The sequence below is a fragment of the Trichechus manatus genome, unplaced genomic scaffold (genome assembly GCF_000243295.1).
Source record: "Trichechus manatus latirostris isolate Lorelei unplaced genomic scaffold, TriManLat1.0 scaffold00169, whole genome shotgun sequence".
NCBI classification, from domain to species: Eukaryota; Metazoa; Chordata; class Mammalia; order Sirenia; family Trichechidae; genus Trichechus; species Trichechus manatus.
The window spans coordinates 5,692,095-5,718,126 of NW_004444105.1; the positions used below are offsets into that span (position 1 = coordinate 5,692,095).

At 36.1% G+C, this 26,032-nt stretch overlaps 1 protein-coding gene across 7 annotated transcripts in view; it reads left to right on the plus strand.

Moving 5' to 3' along the window:
• The first annotated feature begins 486 nt into the window (after positions 1–486).
• Positions 487–26,032, plus strand: part of LRRCC1 (leucine rich repeat and coiled-coil centrosomal protein 1) — a 46,661-nt gene continuing 21,115 nt past the window's right edge. The window contains exons 1-11 of one of the 7 annotated variants that reach the window (XM_004386587.2): positions 487–642; positions 3,295–3,500; positions 3,800–3,865; positions 8,958–9,125; positions 11,073–11,248; positions 11,344–11,553; positions 15,950–16,143; positions 17,178–17,325; positions 18,546–18,694; positions 23,273–23,477; positions 24,022–24,161. In XM_004386587.2, the coding sequence (XP_004386644.1) occupies positions 554–642; positions 3,295–3,500; positions 3,800–3,865; positions 8,958–9,125; positions 11,073–11,248; positions 11,344–11,553; positions 15,950–16,143; positions 17,178–17,325; positions 18,546–18,694; positions 23,273–23,477; positions 24,022–24,161 (1,751 nt within the window). In that variant the 5' untranslated portion in view covers positions 487–553. The other 6 variants (XM_023740963.1, XM_023740965.1, XM_023740964.1 and 3 more) reach the window with 6 other exon arrangements.

Consider the following 26,032-nt stretch of genomic DNA (forward strand, 5'->3'; position numbering starts at 1 on the left):
TTTCTGTAAACCTTCATCTAAAGTGAGAATAGCAACACAACTGGAAGAGCGTAGTAGATGTGACTTAACTGTGCATGCAGAAATTTTTGAAATGGTGTATCTTTGGCTCTGTATATTTTCACCAAAAAAAAAAAGGTCAAGAAGGAGAGGGTTGACATGTTGTGGGATTGTTAACCAATGTCATAAAACAATATGTGTACTACTGTTTAATGAGAAACCATTTGTTCTGTAAACCTTCACCTGAAGTACAAAAAAAAAAAGAAAATAACCCCACCCCCAAACGCCTAGCAAGAAGCTTCATTTACGGCAATCCTCGAGAGTCTTGCTCCAAATGCCGTAAAAGTACGGACAGCCCTTGTTAGAGATCAGCTTTCTTGCTTTGTGGCACCGTCAGGGCGGGAAAGAGCCCGACTGTCGGTTGCAGGGAGAGTTCTCGCCCCGCCCCCTCCGGCCGGACTTCCGCGAACACGGGAGGCGTGTCCGGGCTCTCGGACCGGGCTCTCGGACCCAGCTCTGGGCGCCGGTTAAGACCCGGCTCCCCGTCGCCAGTGCCATGGAGGCGGTGGTGGCGAGGGAAGTCGAAAATGAGGACGGCGACAGCAGCTGCGGGGATCTGTGCCTCCTGGATAAGGGCCTGCGGAGGTAAAGGGCGTTCTGCAGCCCGGACCGTCTCACGCACCCCCCAGGGCTGGGCCGTGGAGCCCGCCCCGCGATGCGACCGTGGGGGCGGGGGCGGCGGGGGGCGGCGGGGGGCGGCCTCGGCGGAGGTGAGATGCGGCGCTGCGTTACCTAGATGCAACAAACGCGGTCTGGTCTTCTTTCGCATTACCCGGTCAAAACTGCTTTGCCTAAGTGCAGGATCAACGAGCCCTCATTCCTTCCCGCCGCATCTCGAGAGGACACGACTTCGCCTAGCCTTGAACTGCCTCAGAGGTTGTTCTCCACCAACTAATAACCACTCCTCCCCTCTTTTGTTAATTCTTTTTTTTTTTTTTAAATGATTCTTATTCTTTTGCTTGCCCGTCGATGGTCGGTATTGCCGGGCTGTCTTGTCTCTCTCCTTGTTACCGTGACACACTGGCAGTGGGGTCGCTTTGGCAGCCGTAAAGCGAGGGTTCTTTGGTCGTCCTTGGCTTTGCCTTAGTTCTCTTTATCCCCGTTCTAATTTCCCGTCTACAAGGCTGTATAATACAGATATTCGTATACTTTTAAAATGCTGAACATATTTACGTAGTCACCGTTCTCAATCAAGCAGTCGGAACTTGTGCATAGCATACAAGGCTTTTGGTTCTGCGTTGCTGATTAGTACCTGCCGACCTCTCCAGTCTCCTTTCTTATCATTTCTCCAATTACATTCTGTGGCCAGCCTTAGTGAGCTAAAGGAAGGTCCATAAACAGGCTTCTCTGTGCCTTTGCGGAGTGCCCTCATCGATGTGAACCATGCTGCTGATAATTAAAGCATCTTGTCGTGATCCTGATCTAAAATTTGCCATGGGACCCCAGGAAGATTTTTTTAAAGGAATGTTTATGTTTAGTAATAATAGTTCCGTTTACTGTATGTCGTCTATTGTATGCATGTTATGTCCCTTATCTGTAAACCTCACAGCAATTCTGCAAGGTAGTCATTTTTCTCATTTTACAAGTGACAAACCTGAAACTCAGTGAATCTAACTTGCCACTTCATGCAACTGGTGACTGATTAAGTTCAGATTCAAACCCACTTCTGTCGAATTTCAAAGTTTGCTTTTTCCACTACACCACATTATCTGCACAATATTAATTTCTAGAAATAGAAACATATCAGAAAATAAATGGTTGTCATTAAAAGCATGTGTTAGCAACATAAGATCTAGCACTAAATAAACAAAAAAAAACAGTTGCAGTTGAGTTGCTTCCAACTCACAGGGACCCCATGTGTGTCCGAGTGGCTAATTTTTCAGAAATAGATCACCAGGCCTTTCTTCTGTGGTACCTCTGGGTGGATTCAAACTTCCAACCTTTTGGTTAACCAAGAGCTCAGTAAATGGCAATAAGCTAGATAATTTTTTTCTGCCAGGAATTATGTGCTTCAGTCTAAACACCAAGGGATAAACCTGCTGAATGACTTTATGGCACATGTAAAGTGTATTACTGTTTGAGATTCTTGTGCTACTTTCAAAACAAACTGGAATGCCTTGTAAATCCCTACAGTCAAATGCTGACTGCTAGACTTCTCACTTCTCTTCTGCCAGGGTTAACTTTCCTAGTTTTATGGTAGCTGCTACAGTACCTGCACAGTCCCTGAGTGGTGCAAAAGGTTAAGTACTTAACTACTAGCTGAAAAGTTGACCGTTCAAACCCACCCAGAGGCACCTAGGAAGACAGGCCTGGCAATCTGCTTCTGAAAAGTCACAGGCTTGAAAACCCTACAGAGCATTTCTACTCTGCATACATGGGTCACCATGAGTCAGGATCTACTTGACAGCAACTAACAACAACACTACCTACACAGATGCCATGACATCATGTGTCCCCTTTCCTGACTACCTCCAATTCAGCAGCTCTGAATTACATGTAGTTCCTGCTTCTGGAACTGTCTTCCGGAGAGGTTCCAGTTATAAATAGTAGTAATTGAGGAAGTGAAGGGATGGGTTCTATTTAGGGGAGGTACATTCCAAATTCCAACAAGGGAGGACAAGTACTTTTTCATTAGAAATAGCAATAAATAGTTTATTTTGAATTCAGCTGCATCCTGGATTAACTAGCCATTTGTAGACAGTGAAGAAAGTAAGGTTATAAGTCATGATCTGGATTTATACCTTGGCTCTGTTACTTAATAACTACAAGAACTTGGGTGTGTTGCTTGATATCCATTGACTTCATTACCCTCATTTGTAAAATGAGGATTAAATGAGATGACGCTGAGACTCAGAGAGATTAAGTCATTTGCTCAGTAATACAGCATAGAAGTGGTAAGATGCAGATTTGAACTGGGATGTTCTGATTTCAGAGCCTTTACAATTATTGACTATTCAATACTGTCTTCACTATATGATGATGACTTTGCACATATAAGCTAGAAATGTCCAGGCCCACTTGCCTCGGTTAGGTGGGTTTCTTGTTTGTGTAAATGGTGTAAAATCTTGGTTCATATGCTGTATGTATCTTATTTTTCAAGGCTACCACAAGTAGAAAGGAGTTTATTCTAAAATGAATAGCACATGCTATCTACATGCTGTTTGATTAATTTTAATTATTTGGTCATAATTTTACCAGTTTTTATTTGTTTTTGATAATATATATTTTCTTTTGTAGCATATCAGAGTTATCTTTAGATTCAACCCTTCATACCATCAATCTTCACTGCAATAAAATCTCCAAAATCAAAGCCATTGATCATATTTGGAATTTACAGCATTTAGATCTGTCATCTAATCAAATAAGTCAAATAGAAGGGCTAAGCACATTGACTAATCTTTGCACTTTGAATTTGTCCTGCAATTTGATCACAAAAATAGAAGGTTAGTAAGTGATTTTCATGTAATACTTTGCATAAGCCAGATTATTGAAGTCATTTTTCTTCCCAAGACAGTAGAATAAATATTATTATAAACTTTTGAAAACTGACCCTAAAATTCACTATATATGAAAGTATCCTTCCAGAAAATGTATCAATTTTCTTAAGTTTTTTCAAAATTCAAAAAAAAATAAAACTTATCAAAGTGTGGATTTGCTTCAAAACAATCTGAAGTAATATTTTAATACTATTTCTTTCTGTAATTAATTCCTTAAATCCTGTAAAGGCTTTATTTTGTTTTAGGACTTGAAGAACTAATTAATCTGACTAAACTGAATTTATCCTATAACCAGATAAGTGATCTTAGTGGTAAGTAGATATGCTTATATTTTCTATAATGTTAAATACCTATCACATATGATTAGTTAGACTCAGCACATTGGAAAACTCTGACTAATAATTCAATTTTTGACCAAAGATACCACCTGGAGAGTGTGTTTCAGTCATAATTCTTTCCTGTTGGTGCCAAAGCCAAGCTGGAGGAATGAAGATAAGTGTTATCAGTAGCAGAAAAAACCTGATGAGAAAGACCCAATTTGGGAGAAAAATGTTTACTCTTAGATAATTTTTCAATATACTATTACATAGAGAGCAGTAGTTCCAATAGAACTTTCTACAATGATAAAATGTTCTATATCTGTACTGTGTAATACAGCAACCACTAGCCATATATGGCTATTGAGCCCTTGAGATGTGGCTATTGCAACTGAGGAGCTGAATTTTTAATAGTCATGTTGCTAGTGGCTACTGTATTGAACAGTGTAGGTATACAGCATTTCAAAGACTATTATAAAATGAGGATCAGATAAAGTTACTTTTTGTTTATGGCATGTCTGAGAATTTCAAAAATTGTATCTATTTTTTTAATTTATTAAAATAACACAACTGATAAAGTGAACAAGTTTCATAAATATTAGAATTATCTGTTAGAACTAGCAAAAATTTCTCTAATTATCTTCATAATCCTCACTAATGTTTGAAACAGTCTTATTCATTTAGTTGTTTTTATCCTCCACTAGAGAAACACTACCCTATGTCAGGTGCCTTGTGTGCAAAAAATAAGAACAACTAGTTCCTACCCTTAAGCTGAAGTAGCAACAATATTTTAGTTTTTAAATCCTGATTTGTTTGTTTGTTTGTTTTCCCAACAACTTGAAAGTATTAGAATTGAGTTTTAACCCAAGCTCCGGCACTGCTGTATGATGTTGGGCAAGGTATTTTACTCTTTGGTGTAGTTTCCTTATCTGAAAAGTGTGAATATTGAGGTAGCTAGTTACTTCATTTATTGAAATATTTTTTTGAAGATTACTGTATTAAACCCTATTAAGTAGTGATAAAAATCACAAACAGATAAGGTCTGTGCTGTCACAGGCTAATATTCTAGTGGGGAAGAAAAGCAGGTAAACAAATAAGATCATGTCAGCCTCCCAAAAAAATGAGCAGATTTGAACAGACAACCTTACCAAGAAGGTATACAAATAACAAATACACACATGAAAAGATACTCCGCATCTTTGGTCATTAAGGAAATGCAAATTGAAACCACTTCATACCTACTAGGATGGCTAAAATTTTTAAAACTGACAATACAAAACGCAGGTGAGATTTCAGAGCAGCTAGAACTTGCTTACATTACTGGTAGAATTCAGAAAGGTACAACTACTTGGGAAAACAGTTTGACAGTTTCTTATAATGTTATACACATACTTAACTATATGACTGTGCAGTCCCAAACCCAAAAAACCAAGTCTATTGCCATCAAGTTGATTCCAACTCATAGAGACCCTATAGGACAGAGTAGAACTGCCCCATAGGATTTCTAAGGCTGTAAATCTTTACAGAAGCAGACTGCCACATCTTTTTCCCACAGAGCAGCTGGTGAGTTTGAACCACCGATCTTTTGGTTAGCAGCCAAGCACTTAACCCACTGCACCACTAGGGCTCTGTATACAGTCCCACTCCTAGGTATTTACCCAAAACAAGTGAAAACATGTCTACACAAAGACCTGTACATGAGAGTTTATATGATTATGTTACTTTTTATTTAATCATACTTAGGATTTTTCATAATCTCCAAAAAGTGGTAACAGCCTATGTGTCCATAAACTAATAAATGGATAAACACATTAAGATACATCCATACAATGGAGTACTACTTGGCAATAAAAATGAAATGAACTATTGATAGATACAGCAACATGGATAAATCTAAAAAGAATTGTACTAAGTGAAAGGAAACACATAATGACATTATGACAAAGGCAAAGCTTAAGGAACATAGATCAGTGGTTGCCAGAGATTGGAGATGGGGAGAAAAGATTGATTACAAAGGACACAGTGGAATTTTGAGGGGTGATGGAAATGTTTTATGTCTCAGCTGTAGTCGTAGTTACACAATTATATATGTTTGTTAAAACACCTAGAAGTCTGTACCTTAAAAAGGTGAATTTTAGTGTATGGAAATAAAATCTTAATAAGCCTGACTTATTATCAGAAAGTGATAAGGACTATGAAGGAAATAAAAGAGGCAACCATCTGAGTTCTAATAGATAATTCTTAGGATGATACTATTTTTTATGTTCAGAAACAAATAACAGCAACTTATATGATAAGAGCATGCACAGACACTAAGGCAGAGTCAAGCTTAGCATACAGGAACAGAGGAAGAAGGCTAGTGTGGCTTGAACATAGCAAATGAGGGCTTAATATGCTAAGAAAAGAGATGGAAAAGTAGGCAGAGGCCAGATCACAGGACTTCATAAGCAGGGTAAGGGGTTTGTATTTTAGTCTAGGTGCAATAGGAAGCCATAGTAGGGTTTTAAACAAGAGAGTGGCATGATATAATTTATGTTTTTAAAAGATCACTTTGGCTGCTTGTTGAAGAATATAGGTGGGAAAGAGTGGAAGTCAGGTGACCAGTTAGGAAGCTATTCCAGTGGTCTAGATGAGAGATGGTAGAGACTTGGACTAGAGTGGAAATCTTATAAAGGAGTAAATAGATATGTTTCGTAGGTAGAGTTTGTAAGATTTACCACTGATGGATTGAAATGAGAAAAAGGAACCTGAGATAACCAAGTTTTCTTTGGAATAACAGGGTAGGTTATTGTACTATTTACTGACTTGGGCAAGATTAGGGCGGGAATAGGTTTAGAGATGAGGGCATGAGAATCAAGGATTCTGGTTGGTTTGTCTCTTGGTCATCTAGTGCTGCTGTAACAAATACCACAAGTGGATAGCTTTAACAAAGAGACATTTGTTCTCTCACAGTCTAGTAATCTACAGGTCCAGATTCACATGCTGGCTCCAGGGGAAGACCTTCTCTGTTGGCTCCAGACGAAGGTCCTTGTCATCAGTCTTCCTTTGGTCTGGGAGCATCTCAGTGCAGGAACCTCAGGTCCAAAGGACACACTCTGCTCCCAGTGCTGCTTTCTTGGTGGTACGAGGTCCCCATGTCTCTCTGCCTGCTTCTCTTTTTTATATCTCAAAAGAGATTGGTTTAAGACACTATCTAGTCTTGTAGACCTCATCAGTATAACTGCTGCTGATCCATCTTATCACATCGTAGTGATAGCATTTACAACACATAGGGAAATCATATCAGTTGATAAGATGGTAGACAATCATACGATACTGGGAATCATGACCTAGCCAAGTTGACATATTTTTGGGGGACACAGTTCAATCCATGACAGTTCGTCTATCTTAAATCTGAGAACTCGATTGGACGTAAAAGCAGAGTTATATATGTATGTATGTGTATATGTTGTTGTGTGCCATTGGGTTGTTTCCAGTATATTTGGATGTACATATAATCTGCAGTTTAGGTGGGGTGGGTCATGGATGAATTGGTAGATTTGGCTGTAAACAGCACATCAATGGTATTTGTAGCCATGAAACTGTAGGAAATTCTGGACAGTATATAGATAGAGAAAGGGGTCCAGGAATGAACCCTGTTGCACTCTAAAATACAAAGTTGAGCGTAAAAAGAAGAACCAGACATAGAACAAGGACTTACAAATGTGGTGGATAATTAAGGAGAAATGCTGAGTACTGTGAGAAGGCATGACAGGAAATCTGACTTTGTAGAGAGGTCAGGCAGCCCTGCTAGCACAACAGTTAAGTGCTTGGCAGCTACCCGAAAGGTTGGTGGTTTGAACCCACTCAGCAGCTCCACAGGAAAAAAACTTGGCAATCTGCCCCCGTAAAGATTACAGCCTAGTAAATCCTGTGGGGAAGTTCTCTGTCACATGGGGTCACCATGAGTCGAAATCAACTCAGCAGCACCTAACAACACAGGGAGTGGTCAGAGGAGACTTTTTTGTAGATATGACAAAAAATGAGTAGAACTAGCCAGGCAACAAACAGTGATGAGAGTAGGATGTTCCAGTCAGGTTAAAGTAGGGCATATTAAAGGAACTGAGAAAATGTGAGTAAAATCGAATTTATAGATGGAGAGTACCAAACTAAGCAAAACCGTAAAATTCAACTCTCTGAGGAGCAGTGTGAATGCATCTCAGAATATCCCTTCCTACTCCGGTGGCATAGTGGTTAAGAGCTACAGCTGCTAACCAAAAGGTCAGCAGTTCCACTATGCCCTGTAGGGTCGCTATGAGCCAGAATCGACTCGATGACTGTTGTTTTGGTTTTTTTTAAAGAAGAGAGTGTGGTCCATTCATACACTGACAATTCCTCTTTGGTTGAGGAGAGCCCCTGGAGGCCTTAACTCCCTCACACTTCAGGCTGCACCTTTACTTAGAGAGCTCCCTCCATTTTGAAGAAAGTTCTGAGGCAGAAGAGGAGAGAAACTGCAAGAGCTTGGGGGCCAGCTTGGCCAGACATGGCACATATCCACCACAGCTGCAGCTGAAATCCGAGGTGGGCCAAGGAGATGTGCCAGGTACCAATAGCGTCAGTTACAAATCTGCTTCCTGACATTATGATGCTCTAGATAACCTCATGCAAGGAATATTATCAGGGAACTAAATCAAATGGGTGCTGTTCGTATTTATCTTATGCTCAAACCAACAAAATTGAAGTGTACTGCAGTGTTTGCTTATGTCTGTTAATCAGTAATGATGTCCTGAGAAAGCTTGCTTAAAGCCATTGCTTTATGCACGTTCTCATACAAATGCATGCATTGGCCAGGGAAGCTCCATTTGTTTTGTTTGAAGAGAACCAGAGCTCAGAAACCACTAGGACTGAAGCCTTAAAGAGATGCGACTGCATTTCTTCTTGGCTTTACTGATATCATAGTCATTACAATAGTAGTTATTGTTCAGAACAAGGTAGTATTAATACTGCTTCTTCACGTCTCAAAATGCAACCTGTGTAACAGTTATTTTTAATTAGCAGTAGGAAAAATTACTGCTGTGGCATCAAAATAATTTTTTTTCTATTGCAGGGTTGATCCCCCTTCATGGAATTAAGCATAAACTTAGACATATTGACCTCCATAGTAATTGTATAGATAATATCCATCACTTACTTCAATGTATGATAGGATTGCACTTCCTGACTAATCTTATTTTGGAAAAAAATGGAGATGATAATCCTGTCTGTCATATACCAGGTATGAATTAAAATTTAACACTTTTTATAATGGTTAATATTCCAGGCTTCTTCATTTCCTAAAATTGGTGTTTATGACCTCCTTTCATTTTAGTCATAAGGTTTGCAACTTACTTATATTACATATTGAGAAAAACATGATTACAAATAAATTATTAAGACAGATTAGATTGCTGTTAAAAGAAGATCATGGAACTAACACACCAGTAATTTTCCTATTTAGATAGTTTTATATTCGATAAATGAATGCTTCAGAATTAAATTTTATCACCATTATGCATTGTTAGTGGGAATGTGGAAAATGATTTGGCAGTTCCTCAAAAAGTTAAACATAGAAATACCACATGACCCAGAAATTCCATTTCTAGGTATATCCTAAAAAGACTTGAAAGCAGGGACTCGAACAGTTACATATGCACCAGTGTTCATTGCAGCTAATCACAATAACCAAAAAGTGGTAACAACCCAAGTGTCCATCAACAGACGAACGGATAAACAAAATGTGCTATGTACACACAATGGAATATTACTCAGCCGTAAAGAGAAATGAAGTTCTGATACATGCCATGACATGGATGAACCTTAAAGTCATATTGAGTGAAATAACAAAAGGACAGATAACATATGGTCCCACTTATGTGAAATATCTAGAACAGGAAAATGCATGGAGACCAAAGTTTATTAGTAATTACCGGGGACTGGGAGAATGGGAAATTATTGTGTAAAGGGCACTAAGTTTCTATTTAGGATGATGAAAATTTTTGCAAATAATGGTGTTGGTTGCCCACCGTGGTAAATGTAATTAATGTCACTGAAATGTACACTTAAAAATGGTAAAGGTGACAAAAAAATTTATATGGTATATTCTTATACTGTGCAGCCATAAAAAAGAGTATAGCATGTCTTTATTTACTGATAGGCATTATTGCCAATATGTTAGGAGAAAGAAAAGCAAGCAAGTTGCAAAGCATTGTATAGGCTACCATTTGTGTGGAAAGAATAACATATACATATTTGCTGAATATATACATAAACTATTTGGAAGGATACACAAGAAACTGATAATATCGGTTAACTCCTAGAAAGGGAACTGGGTAGCTGAGAATCAGGAAATGTTAGGAAAACTTTACTGTGTACCTTTTGAATTTTATACCACATATGTGTATTACAGTATTAATAAATAAATTTAAAAAAAAAAAAGCTTAAACATAATGTGATATATAGATAATGCTGCTGAAATGCCATTTGAGCTAATGGCAGAAATTCAGAATGATTGAAGTTGGCAAAGTTAAAGCAGACCAGACTGCCATTTCTAAACTCACTTATCTCAAATTTTACAGTTTAAATTTTAAAATTAAAGTCTTCCTATTACCCCCAAATCCAAATTAATGTTACTTTGTCAGATAGTTCTTAAATTTATTTGTTCTAAGGGAAAATAAAGTAATAAACATATTTTTCTTTAATACTTGATAGATCTCCTGTCTTAATATTAGTTGTATGGGGTTTAAGCAGGGTGGGAGGTGTTTAATCTTATTAATGTCTGGGGTGTCATTAGGGAAATTCTGGCTCTCTGTTATCCATATCATCTTGATTTATGTTTGTTCTATACTACGCACATTAAAAATTAACAAGATGTTTTTGCTTACTGTCTAGAATAAATTGCTACTGGATTCATGTATTTATAGCTTTAAAGCCATTTTATGAAAAATAAAAAGATAATTAGGGTTTTTTGAGAGGAGTGGGGGAGTGTTTTGTTTATTTTGTATTTATGATTCATAACTGGAGAAGTAATAAGTAGCTTTTATTACAAGTGTATGAGTTGCATTCTGGGACTAATTTTATCGTTCAGGTGATGTATCTGTAGTTGATAAATTTAGTTTGTTCTAGAAATAATTGATCTCTTTTTTTTTAAAGTTTGAGTTTTCGTTTTGACTGATCTGTTTCCAAGGGTACAGAGCAATTATTCTCCAGACTTTGCCACAGCTTAGAACCCTGGATTGCAAGAACATATTTGGTGAACCAGTAAATTTGTCAGAAATAAATTTATCTCACCTACAATGCTTGGAAGGTCTTTTGGATAATTTAATTTCTTCTGATTGTCCCCTAAATATAAGTGAAGAAGAGGTATGGTGTTTTTTCCTAATATAAAAGTTGCCTGCAAATTTTAATTAATGAATAAATGTAAATTAAAAGGATATTGCTTTATGTCTGTGTCATAGACCGTTGATAGTATGCCAGTCGTAACAACAAACGTCGATCAGTTAGTACCCTTGGATCAATTTGCATGCACGCCAACAGATACTGCTTTGACGTCTGTTGATTCTGTGTGTCCATCTTCTGAGCCAGAGAAAATTAATCATGAAAACGATTTTCAGAATGAGATGAAACTTCAGAAAATAGATGATCAAATTTCACAGCTTCTCACTGAGGTAACTATTTTTCCTACTTTTCCAAAATTGACATGTTTATCCAAAAAAAATACTTAAGAAAACGTAAAATAAAAATTATGTGACCAACTAGAAACAATTTATGTTTAATGCATGGGTTTTTGTGTATATTTTTTTCTTTTAGAGAGTTAAGATCCTGGTTGTAGTAATAGAAAAAGGTAACACTTTTTTCATTCATTTTCCTTTGATGTTGATAAATATTCTTTACAACAGTTTTAATAATCGCCAATTTAATACCATATTTTTACACAAATAACATGCCTTCTACGATTATTTGTCAGTGGCGCCCTCCTCCCACAAGGTATTCTTGTAAGCATACTTTGCCAATTTTTTTTTTTTTACAGCAACATGTTAAAAAAATTGGTGTGGTAGCACTTATGAAGATACCTCAAGGTGGGGGCATGGTTGGCAAACAAACATAGAAGGTGTGCGTTATTTGTGTAAAAATATGGTACTGTTGCTGGACTTTCAAGGGTTTTTTTTGTAGTTTTTGTGGTACCATAAAGATTTGAAGCTAAAACTTTGTTCAGATACATGATTGTTTCTTTAGAATAAATTCTAGAAATAGAAGGAAAGAAAGGTAATGTGTACTTACTTTTGAAGACTTTTGATGCCTACTACTAAATTGACCTATAAAGTTTTACAATCCTACCAGGCTCCTTAGAAGTTTCTTTCTGACAGACCAATTCTTTGTCTCATTTATCACTTCTGCTGTTGTCTTCCTTCAAATCTTCATCAGGTCATTCTTTTGTCTTGTTCTGCAGTACTTTCCATAATTATTCCACTGATTTGAGGAACTCCGTCTCTGTTAAAGTCTGTTTGCCTTTAATTTTACTTTTTCTTCAAAATTTTTTATGACAATTTTCAAACTTACAGCAAAGTTGAAAGAATTTCTTGATACAAGTATACCCACCACCGAGGTTCTACAATTAAGATTTTGCTATATTTATTTCATCATATATCTCTCCATCCATCAAATTATTTTATGACAAATTTCAAAGTAAATTTTCCATAGATCAATACACTTCTCCCTAAGTACTTAAGTATGCATATCATTATCTAGAGTTATCATTATCAATAAGCTGTTTTGTCTACATTGAAAATCTGTTGTTTAGTGTAGCAACCTTCATCATTTATCTTAACTAAATCTTTTGGATAACTCTGAGGCTCCTACATCTGCACTTAGCTGCTTCACCTTGCACTTTTATGTTATGGAGAAAGCTTCTTCCCGTAAACCTCATGAACCAACCTCTTAGCTTCAAGCTTTTCTTCTGCAGCTTCCTCACCTCTCTCAGCCTTCATAGAATTGAGGAGAGTTAGGGCCTTCCTCTGGATTAGGCTTTGGCTTAAGGAACTGTTGTAGCTGGTTTAATCTTCTATTCAGACCACTAAAACCTCCATATCAGCAGTAAGGCTATTTCACTTTCTTGCTATTCGTGTGTTCACTGGAGTAACACTTAATTTCCTTCAGGAACTTTTCCTTTGAATTCACAACTTGGCTAACTGTAGCGTAAGAGGCCTAGCTTTCGGCCTGTCTCAGCTTTTGATGTGCCTTCTTCACTAAGTTTAAGAGATGTGAGACTCTTCCTTTCACTTGAACACTTAGAGACTATTGTAGGGCTATCAGTTGGCCTAATTTCAGTCTTGTGTCTCAGGGAATTGGGAGGCCTGAGGAGAGGGAGAGAGACGGGAACGGCAGGTCAGTGGAGCACTCGGAACACAGACAATATTTGTGGATTAAGTTTACCATCTTAGATGGACGCAGTTCATGTCACCCCAAAACACTTACAATAGTAGCATCAAAGATCACTGATCACAGATCACCTTAACAGATGTAAGTGAAAAAGTTTGAAATATTGCAAGAATTACCAAAGTGTGACACAGACGCGAAATGAGCACGTGCTGTTGGAAAAATGACATCAATAGACTTGCTCAACGCAGGATTGCCACAAACCTTCAATTTATTTTTAAAAACCCACTATCTGAAGTGCAATAAAACGAGGTATGCCTGTGTGGTCTTTTGTGACTGGCTTCTTAGAATAACATTTTCAAGGTTTATCTGTGTTGTAGCAAATATCAGTACTTCATTCCTTTTTATTGGCAAATATTCCATGTGTGGATTTACCACGTTTTATTTATCCATTCATCAGTTATGAACATTTGGGTGCTTTCACTTTTTGGTTATTATGAAAAGTGCTGCTGTGAACACTCATATACAAGCTTTTGTCCAGTTTTCTTGTGTATATACACATAGGAGTGGAATAGCTGGGTCAAACGGTAACTGTTTAGTTTTGAGTGACTGTCAGACTATTTCTAAGCAGCTGCACCATTTTATATTCCCATCAGCAGTGTATCAAAGTTCCAGTTTCTCCATATCCTTGCCAACTTACCTTGTTTTGATTATAGCCATCCTAGTGGGTATCAAGTGGTATCTCATTGTAGTATTCATTTATTTTTAACTTGTCTATGAAATTGTATATAAAGTGGGTCTTGTAGACAGTATATAGGTGGGTCCTGTTTTTTAATACAGTCTGCCCATCACTGCCCTTTGAAGAATGCCTAGTCCATTAATATTTATTGTAGTCTTTGATGAAGTTGAATTTAGGTTTACCATTTTATTGTTTCTATTTTGTCTGTTTCTTATTTTTCCTCCTTTCCTGCCTTCTGTTGAATATTTTTTTAGAATTTCATTTTAATCTATATATTGGTATTTTAGTCATACTTTTAAACAGCCATATATATTAAATTAAGGGGAAAATATTTTAAAATTTCTTATATGTATCAGTACCTAAGTCATATACAATGCTTTTTATTTCTTCCATAGGTTCTAGTTTCCATCTGGTATTATTTTCCTTCAACTGGAACTTCTTGCCTGAATTTCCTTTAGTAAATCTTATAATATACATCTGCCAGCAACATATTCTTCTTTACTTCACCTTCATTCTTGAAGGATATTTTCACTGAATATAGAGTTCTAAATGGATAATTTCTTTCTTTCAGTACTATCTCCTGGCTCGGAAGTTTAGAATGCAAAGTCAGCCTTATTTCAGATCCTTGTTCTGCTGTATGTAATGTGTCATTTTTCTGTTTGTTGTCAAGATTTTTATCTTTATCTTTGGTTTTCAGCAGTTTGACTAAGTTGGCCTAAGTAAAGTTTTCTTCATATTTATTCTGCTTAGGATTTCACTGAGCTTCTTGAATCTATAAATTTATGTCTCTACCTAGTTTGGGAAATTCTGGACTATAATTTCTTCAGTTTTTTTTTTCTACCTCATTCTCTCTTCGCTTTTTCGGATGCCAGTTATACATATGTTAGACCTTTTGATAATTGTCTCACAGTTCCCTGAGATTCTGTTCATTTTTATAAATTTTTTTCTGTATTCTTCGTGTTGAATAATGTCCATTGAACTATCTTCAAATTAACTTACTCTTTCCTTTATCATCTCATTCTGCTGTTAAGCCAATCAATTTTTACTTCAGACATTGTCATTTGCAGTTATAGAATTTGCATTTTTATAGTTTTTATTTCTTTGCTGGATTTTCATTATCTTTTCATTTATGACAAGCATATTCTTTTATCTCATTGAGCATAGTATCACTATATTAAAGTTCTTGTCTGCTGATTTCACCATTTGCGGCATATCAGGTTTGTTTTCATTGATTGCCTTTTCTATTGAGAACAGGCCATATTTTCCTGGTTCTTCATATGGTGAGTAATTTTGGATTGTATCATAGACATTTTAAATATTATGTTGTGGAGATTTTGGGTTCTCTTATATTCCTCCGAAGAGTTGATATTTTTGTTTTAGCAAGCATTTAACTTGGTTTGACTCAAACTATAAATTTGTCTCTTAGGCAGCACTTCAAATCTCAGGTCATTTCTTTTATCCTTTAGTGGGCTACTCGTACCCTACTCCCATATTCTCCCTTAGTTCTTCAGACCCAAAAGTCTGTTTTTTTCTATGTTTTAAACTCCCTACATGATGCTGATTGAAATAATACCCTTGGGCTAAAAACATAAAAACAAAAATACCCCGTTTTAGTCCATTTTTTCCAAGTGTCAGCTCCCCTCTAGGATAAGCCTGCTTTTCTTTACTTTTTAGGGCCTTCAGGCATTTTTCATTTGGTTTTGTTTTGTTTGTGTTTTTTTCAGCATTTATACTTGTTTTCGGTGGGATGGTCAACCTGCTAGGAGCTTACTTGTCCATACCAGCAGCTGAATTCTCCTGTCTTTAATTTCAAACATGTCTAGTTTTATAGACCCTTAATTTTATAAAAAGTCATAATTTAGGAAATTTCAAATTTTAAAGGTTTTTTTTATATTGACTTGAGCTTTTAATAAACTTTGGGGTTTTTTTGGTTTGTTTTATTATTCTAGACATCTAAGTCTTTAATAGATAATATTCCTGAGAAAGACTTCAGACCAAAAAGAGACACAGATGTGACTTCTGAAAGTGACTCTGGAAACAGAAAAGAAATCAATAGAAAAATTTCTCGAAGATCAAAAATCCCATATTATTCCAAAACTACTCAAACTATTAAGCACCACAGTAAAAATGGCCCATTAATAAGGTATCTGTTGTCATTTCAGACGTTCAAATAAGGCATACAGTCGGTAGTTAAGATTATGGCTTCTTCCTAAAAGCTAACTCATGATGATATATGTTACTTTACTAAGATGAAAGATTTGACTTTCAAGTCTTTCTCGTTCAGATTTGGTCAGTACCTTCATATAAATTTATATGAGAGGATACATTTCTCTGATAGATTTTCATTACCTAAGTTGTGAAAATAATGTATAAAACCAAAATTCCACTGCATTCATTTACAGTGGGAAATGAAAGTGTCATAGGATCCAGATATTCTTTAGTCTACATGAGTAGCCTTTTTTCTCTCTTTGGGCAGATCTAGATGAGAAGACGAATCCTAATTAGATAATACTTACTGAGCTTAGGATCAAAGGTAAGATGATTATCTTTAATGCACCAGGGTAAGATAGCCTGATGCTTATATTTTCATAATAGAGATCACCATGACAGTGGTTCAAAATAGACTATACCCTGGGATAGCTACAGTCAGCTTTTTGCCTCTTTTTGAAAAAAGAGGATTTTAATTCTTCTATAGCTGCCCATTTACTCTTCTTTTATATATACATTTAATCATTCAGTTCCTTCATGGTCAGGGCGTACTACCCTCGAATCCTTTGGTCTCTGGCTAGTGACATATCTGTCTACTCTGATCCATTATGTGTCAGTTTTAAACTTTTAACTCTCAAAGGATAATTTTATATTTACTGCTTTTCTAAGTTCTTGGGTATCATCTTATCATAGCCCCAGGTATTGACAGTACTTTTTAAATGTATTATGACTATATCCAGGATTTCTTCCCTACCTTAATATGTTGAAAATTGAACATTTTTAGTTATCTATTTAAAAATCTTGAGGTTCTCATTCATCATTTATTAACAAAGCATCCATTATAAAATTCATAAAGCAGTTTTTTCAAGTTACTATTGTTTTATTTTGATGACTCCTTTTTTTATACAACTACAAATGTCAATGTTTGAGAAAAGAAATTTAAATACTGTTCTTTCCTATTCTTTGCAGTTGTAATCGTAAAATGAGACAACCTTACTTTAAAGAATTATATGTAAGATCATCTTTAGCAAACTGTAATACAGTAGCAGAATCAGAAGAACCGAAGACTGAAATAATTAAAGTAGACAGAAGTAGCTCAGAAGACATAACTTACCGGGTATGAGTTAGAAGATGAAGAAGAAAATGAATGTGAATAATCTTAGTTTTAAATACAGAGTCAGTTCTAGAGAAATCATGCATGTTTTTATGGGCAAAAAAAATACTGATTGTCATTTTATTGGAATAATGAGAAATGAGTGGGTTATTTTTCCCTCCTATTTCCAGATTTTGTGCTGTTACTGTTTTTTATAATTTTTAAAGGATTGGAAATTATGCATTTATTCAAGATCAGGTTTAGATGAAATCATTTGTTACATGCTTGTGGTGAGAAAAATTTTTTTTTCATTTAAATCTCAAATTTTTCTCCAAAATTAGCTTTATTTTAGGTTATAGCAAAACCTTAGTTAGAGTTCCCTAGTTCTTTTTTTTTTTTTTTGGTAATTCGAAAATGTGAAAATTTCTACAAATGAGAGGCTTCTTATTATAATGTGATCTTTAGTGACCTTTGACTAGCCACTTAAGCTTTTTTGTCTTTTTTTCATTTGGGGAAAAGAAAACAATGGTGCTAGATAATATATGGGGCCCTTTTCACCTTTGAATGTGTATGTTCTAAATTTTCAAATTCTTATTTCTTAAAGCAGTGGTTTCTAATTTTTTGGGTTTCAGACCCCTTTAAACATCTAAGGAGCTCTGTGAGTCCTCTCCTTGGAGAAATCTACTTTTACACACACACACACAATTTGTATGTAATTCCAAGGTTTCTGTGGCTGTCTTGATTCCCAATATTGGACCCTTGGACTCCAGATTAAGAAGCGTCCAAGAACTTTAAAATTCTTCAATATTTGCTTTAACAATTCTCATGTTGTGGTAATTTTTAGTACAAGTTTATTTGTTGTTTTATGCTTTTCATTAACTTGCCCATGTTTTGCTTGTTCAAGTACTGGTTATACTTCCGACTATAATGTAATAGAACTGCTTTTTTAAAATATTCACACCTTTCATGCTTATAAGCTTCCTCCCATTATTCTCAAATATGGAAGCTTTAATATTGAGAGAAATAATTGTTCTGACAACAACAATAATAGTAATTAACATTTATTGAATGGTTAACGTGTGCCAGGTACTGTTTAACATGCTTTTCTTACATTAATTTGTTTAATTCTCACCACAGCCTTTGGAAATAGGTACTATTATTTCTAAATTATAAATGAGAAAACTGAGAGATTTAAAGGTTAGGGAACTTTTCCAGGTTTAAATAACACTGTTGTTTTCTTTCAGTCCCTTGTCGAACAACTAGATCAAGAGAGAGAGAAGAGGTGGAAAGCTCAGCAAACTGAAAAGAAACTTATTGATTATATCAATGAACTGCATAAGAATGCAAAAGAAAAGAAAGATGTTCATAGCTTGGCTCTACTTACCACAGATAGGTAAGGGAAAAGTATGCCTCAGCACAAAGATTACTGAACTTAGAAGTTTAAACTAGCTGTAGTATAATCAAATACAATGTATGTGGTTTTAGTTTGATTTAAACTAATTTTACTAAGAGATTTAGTGCTTTATTAGCTTTTCATATAAACGCTTGGAATTCAGGTTACATTTATTTGAGCCCTAAAACTACTCATCTTAAGCTGGAAGGTGTCAGAAATATGAGCAAATAAGTATTACAAGAACCACAAGTGACTACAACAGGGGTTGGCCAACTTTCTATAAAGGCTCAGGTGGTAAATATTTTAGGCTTTGCAGGCCACATTCAGTCTCTGTCACATATTCTTCTTCTACAGTGAGCTTTAGTACCAGAGTTTTCAAAAACCAAACCTGATACTGTCCAGTCGATTCCGACTCGTAGCGACCCTATAGAACGGAGTAGAACTGCCCCATAGGATTTCCAGGCAGCAGCTGGTGGATTGGAACTGATGACCTTTTGGTTAGCAGCCGAGCTCTTAGCCACTGCACCACCAGGGCACCTTAATACCAGATAGCCCCCGTTTATTCTAGTTTTTTTATTTTTTTCCAACTTAGCCATTTCGTCTGCCGTTTTATCTTTTTTTTTTTTTAATTGCATGCTTTAGTGCAGATCTGTCTTATTCCTTTCTGTGAGAATACCATATTTTTTTTTTTAATTAATTTTTTTCTTTGTATTTCCTGTAGGTATTTATTTCTGCGTTACACTTTTCCTCAACGGGTGATAAGATTTTTTCATAAGTTTCTCTCTCTTCTTATCCTTGAATGAACACTAGGTTTTTAGCCTTGGTGTTTGCCAACAGACAGGGTTTGGGAAGTTGCTGTTGGTTCCATTTCCTGTCCAGTTATGCAGTGGATAATTCCCCTTCTAAGATCTTAATTGAATAGTAAGCTCCAAGCCCAGTTTCCAGTTTCTTTTAGGCATTTAACCCATAAAGTTTTGTGATGCAAAGGTGGTATCTTCTACCACACTACCTGATTCTATCATATTCTGTACCCATGAAGATAAGGAAAACTATAATACGCAACATGCATTAATTGAGAACTCTTTTAATTATGCAAACTATGGTATATTATGCTGTCACTAGTCCTTAGACCATCACCCGCCATCTTCCTGCCATATTTGTGTCTTGAGAATTGCTGTCTCTGAGTTGATAGAAGCAGATGCTAGGTGAGGGGAGGGGTCAGGATGGATAAATTAACCGTATTCTGTCCATTTCGGAAGAACAGCACTCTTGCTTCCGGTAGGTACATAGGTAGCCAACATAGTTGTAGTGATGGATTTATAGAGACCTTGTGACTCTGAGTGATAGACAGACAGTGGAAGGGAGAGGATATATCTTCCTTTTTACAGAAAGATAGTTTCATGAGGCAAAGCCTGAGTGTTCTATGAGTTGTTTTTATTTTAATTTGGTTCTATTTGCTGTATAATTAAAATTCCTCCCAGATTTTGACATTATGTCATCTCTCGTTTTTAGTTGTATTCGTTTTTGTTTTATTCTATATTGTAGGTATTATTTAGTGAAATATCAGAGGAGGCTGTGTCTGGGGCTGCTAGCCAGATTCTATTTAAATTGGAAGGCTCTGTGCACACTTCATTTCTAACTTTACTTGACTACACACTTTCCAATGTTGCATATTCATCGTTCTCTTGAAAATTGAGCCTCATCTTTTTGGATTCCGCTTTTATCTAAACCCAAATGTTTGGGATTAGATTCTCATGAGTCCTCATATTCCCTTATATGCCTTGATAGGGACTCTGTATCCTTGACACCTAACACAGGATCTGGCACTTAGGTAGCATTCTGTAAGTATCTCAAAAAATGAATCTTATCTGCCATAATTTTAATATGTAACCTATAAGCTCCCAAATCTGTATCTGTTATCTAGACTTTCTTGATGAACAGATTTGTTCATCTGATTATCTACTAAAAATGCCTTGCCTACAATAAACCAGAAAAAAACTATTGCCGTCAAGTCAATTCTGACTCACAAGCACCCTATAGGACAGAGTAGAGCTGCCCCGTGGGATTTCTAAGGCTGTAATCTTTATGGAAGGAGACTGCCACATCTTTCTCCCATGGAGCAGCTGATGGGTTTGAACTGCCAGCCTTTTGGTTAACATCTGAGCACTTTAACCACTGCACCACCAGGGCTCTTTTTGCCTACAGTGCTCATAAGAATCTCAAGTTACAGGATGCCACTAGGTAAACTCGTCCTGCTCCTTTCTTGTATTTCTTATCCTAATAAATAGTGTCCTATCCTATCTAGTCAGCTACCAAAGGTAGAAATCTAGAGAGTGTTTTTTTTTATTCCTTTCTCTTTCTCATATCCCACTGCCAGTTAGTGCTGATATCTTCCTCATTCTTCTTAAAATATGTTGAAACTATTTCCTCTGTTCCAAAATAGTTATTTTTATCTTTTTTTCTATCCTTTATCTCTTGCTTAGATAATTGCTGTAGTTCTCCTTGTCTGTAGCTTTTCTGCTGTCATCTCCCACATAATCCACAGAATAAAATCCAAAACTCTTTCATATAGCATACCAAACTGGAGTTGAGAGAGTGAACACACGAAGAGCAGTTTGGAGATTACTCTCAAAGGCAAGGGGAGAGATGGTAAGGACAAGAATTGGAAAAGTGACTATAATATATATGTTGATGGATATATAAATTTTTTTCAAATATGGCTTAGAAATTACAGTAGATACACATTAGAGTGGCTGCCTCCTTCACTAATTCCTTCAGGTGACTGTGTCTTTGCTATTCAGTGCCCCCTTTCCAAACACTAGTCTTGTGTTCCCCTATAAACTGCCTCTCTGCCTAGGATATTTGGTCAGGGGGTGAGCACCTGTCCCAAGCTGAGTAAATCAGAATGCCTTAGCCCACAGTGATCAGTTCATGCAGTGGGCATGTGAACCAAATTGTACTAATTAGAGCCTTCCCTAGAACTCTTCTATGTTGAGCTAGAGAAAGGTAGTCTTTCCTGTTTAGTTCCCTAAGCAGTTAGAATGTGAGCCCAGTAATATTTGTGCCCTCCTCCCCTCCCCCTCACCTCCCCACACACACATTATAAACAAGCCTGCAATAGGAAAAATTGAAGCCATCATGCAGAGAACCAGAGATTGAGAGTCCTGGTTATGTCCATGTCCTTGGTTTCCATGGTCCCTCAGAATTGTGCCACCCCATCTAAAATAATTTCATGAATAAGAATCAGCACAAGCTGGTTCTTATGAGGCAGAGATTAAATATATCCCAGATTTCCAACTTCTCTAAGCTGCTGTGCCAGTCCATCATCTCTGACACTCTCCCTCCCCTCAGCACTCTTCTTTCCCCAATTGGGTTTGATAATTTGCTGCAACACCTCATAGAACTTACACACTGTATTTACAGTTAAATGGTTTATTGGGAGACAACTCAGAATAGAGTGCAGCATGGAAGTAACAGGATATAACTCAGGAGATTGGATGCCGTTCATCAATCAGGACAGCTTTCTCACAGGATAGTCCTTGGAGCAAGGGTACTCCAGGCCAGTGCAATTCTTGATCAAGAGCTGCACACAGCTCTCTATCGTTCAGGCCGTTTTAGCCCCTGGGCCCCTTCTGGGCCTCTTGCCATCTTCAGTGTTAGAACCATTGACTCATATTACAGCTTTTTAGGAGGTTCCTCATGCAGGAACCCCGAGTCCAAACCACTCTATTCCATGTTCTTCTTGGTCTTGAGATTCCCTCCTTCCCTCTCCAGACCTCTGTGGGGTTGGCTGCTTATATATGCAAATTCCTTGTCAGTTTCAAGATGTGGTGCTCCCATCAGGACCACAAACCAACCAATCCCCTCAGTAGACCGCAAGTTGCTCAATCCTATTGGATGGTTTTACACACCAGTAAACCAACCAATCTCTGCAAAGTGAGTAAAATAGACCAGTCACAGGGCAGACTGCAGCCCAGGGCCTAAAAGACCATATATAAGAAACCCATTGCACTGTACCATTCTTCTCTAAGTTTGGTTTTATAAGCCAATAAATTCTCCCTTTTTACTTAAGCTAGTTAAAGACTTTTTTGTTACAGTCAAAGGGTTCTAACTAATACAGAGCTGGGATCAGTACATGTCAAAGTTGACTTCAGGGTCACTATTCATATAGCACTTCTGTCACGTAGCTTTCTAAATATATGTGTATGTTGCCTCTGCTAGATACTGAGCTTCTTGAAGGCAGAGACTGTATCTTATTCATCTTGCTTGTTTTTAAGCCAACACTTGGCATAATGCCCGAAATAAATTATGTGTTTAGTATAAAGTTTTCCTGTTGAATAATGAAGTTCACATTAGATAAAGTTTCATTAATTTATATAGACTATTTTTCACTTGGCACCAAGTTAGTTTCAGGGATGGGAAAAAGGTATATTACATTGTTTTTCAACCATTTTTTACTCTGAGAGTTTGAAACATAATTCAAATCTTTATCTCTACTGTAAGCTTCAACATAAATTACAATTTTTATCATTTTTGTATGGGTAATATACTTAAAGTTACATGTTATTTCTGCTTTAGGCTAAAGGAAATTATTTTTAAAGAGAGAAATTCTAAAGTACAACTCGAAGTTATGGTTCACACACTTCAGAGTGAAATTAAAAAACTAAGTATTGAATTACTTAAAGCAAGAGATCAACAAGAGGGTCATGTGAGAGACTTAAGAACCCTGGAAAAAGCATTAGAAAAATTGGAGAGGCAAAAATTTCATCAGCAGACGGCACAGGTATTTCTCTGTTTTAATATATCAGTTAAACATGGATTAATACAAGTTCATAGCTTCTGTCTTAAAACAAATTATACCATTATAGTAAACCAAAAAGATGTTAGGCTATCTGCAAAAATTAATGTAAATATAACAGTTTTTAACTTGTTGAATGATTTCTAAATTAAAGCTGCTGGTGCTTACACAAAGCAATTGCAGGAAGAGTTGGTAGAAATAGTGTAGGTTGTTAGGCTTGTATTCTTGAGAGCTAATTTTTAAAAGTCTCGTTGGAGTTCTTGAAGGAATTTAATTTTGTGCTTTCTAAATGGAAATTTTCACTAGGTATCTCTGATGCAAGTAAGTAATAGTTAATGCCAGTGTGTTTAATGGCTACAGGGTTGTACTTTGTGTAATCATAGCATCATTAAATTCATAAACTTTGAAAATCAACTTAGTCACTAGTTCCTGTCATTTATAGAAGGCACCTTTCTTTGAGGAAGTGGCATTAAAACAGAAGCAGGAATGATTATTTTCTAAATATTATAATTGTGTATATTTTACTCAGATAAAACTTATTCAAGAGGTAGAGCTCAAAGCTTCAGCTGCTGATAGAGAAATAAACATACTTAGAACTTCCCTTCATCAAGAAAAGGAAAAATTGCAGCAGCTTCATGAACTTTTTGCATTGAAAGAACAAGAACACAGGTAAGTGAGAAATATAACAGAAAAATATTGACATCTAAAAAAATAGAAAAAGAAAGCTACTAGTTTTTTCTCTAAAACCTAAAAATAGATTGTGATTGAGCAGTGGTGTGAAGTCTGACAGAGTTAGCTCATGGAAAATGCCATGTTTATGTATGCATTAGAATCAGTCCTAGAGCAAGAACCAGTAGCCTTGTTCAAAAAAAAAGAAAAAAAGGACTAGCAGCCTAAAGACAAATAGGTGGTGACTATATTGTCAGTGTTTTTTGTTTTTATTTTTTTCAGAGTCTTTAGGTATGGGATTGTAACATTGAAACTTATTTTGCATCTATCCAAACCGAACCAAAAGTTGATCATTGTATACAGAAAAAATTGTTTTAACTGATTTCCACATAACCACTTGTTAAATTAGTCAGTATTCTTTATCCCTCTGAAACAAGAGTCAATGAACTTCTTCTGTAAAGGGCAAAACAGTAAATATTTTAGGCTTTGCAGGCCACACCTAACTCTTCTGCCACTGTAGCACAAAAATGGCCATCAGACAATACTTAAACAAACGGGCGTGACTATGTTCCAGTAAAACTTTATTTGCAAAAAAAAGGCAATAAGCCATACTTGGCCCATAGGCTATGGTTTAATGACCCCTGCTCTTTAGAGTCCATAGTATTTGAACACTTTATGCTAGTTATCTACCTATTGCCATGCCAGTTTAATTGTATGATTGCCATAGGTTATTGTGTTTGTTCCCAAACCTGTTTTGTTTTTGTACTTACGTAAGTTAAATTTTTAGTTTATAAATTAAATTTTAATGCTTTGGGAAAATTTGTTGTCATAGTACATGTGAGTGAGACAAGTATTAAAAATTGGAGGGAAATAATCACAAAAATCTAGGATTTTGCACTTAGTTTGCTTCACAAATGTCTTTTAAGTTCCATTTTAAAGAAACCAAAACTAGAAATAATAAATTTTTTTAACACAATTTTTAATAAAATATATCATAATAAAAAAGAATATATAAATGTATACATAAGTTCTGAAGAATTATAGTAAAATGAACACCAATATATTTACCTATCAACTTAATAAGTATCATTACCTGTACTTTGGAACCCTCCCTGAGCCTTTCCGTAAACACAACTTATTCTGCCCTCCACCCACATCAGAGGTAACCACTACCAGGAATTTAACTCCTCTACTTTTCTTTGTAGTTTGGCTACACATTTATAAACCCCTGACCAAGCTATTTTTAGTTTTACTGGTTTTAGAACTTTGAATGAATAACTTACTTCATGCATCTTTAGCATCTCGCTTTTCTTCCATTCACTGACTTTTTAAAAAAATTCATCCATGTTCGTGTATGTGGTAGTGGTTCGTTCAATTACAGTGCTCTATAGCATTCCATTGTATGATATACCACAATCTGTTTATTGATTTTACTGTAAAAACATTTGGATGATCTATCACAAACAATGTTGTCAAGAACATTGTTACCCATGTTTTCTCAAACAAATTAGTTTCTTTGTTGAATATATTTAGATATGAAATTGTTGAGTTATAGAGTATTACGTACCTTCCACTTTACCAGATAAGGTCAAGTAATTTTTCAAAGTGGTTGTATGAACTTACATTTCAACTAGCAGAATATAAAAACTGTCTTTTCCCCAGTTTTCTTGCCAATAGTGAATGTTGTCAGACATTTTAATTTTGCCAATATATTGGATATAAAATAGCATACACTGTGGCTTGTATTTGTATTTCTTTAAGGAGAAACTGTTTTTCACATTTATTCTTCTGTGAAATGTCTCTTTACACCTTTTCCCTATTTTCTATTGGGTTTTTTTTTTAAACTCATATTTAAGGGTTCTTTATATATT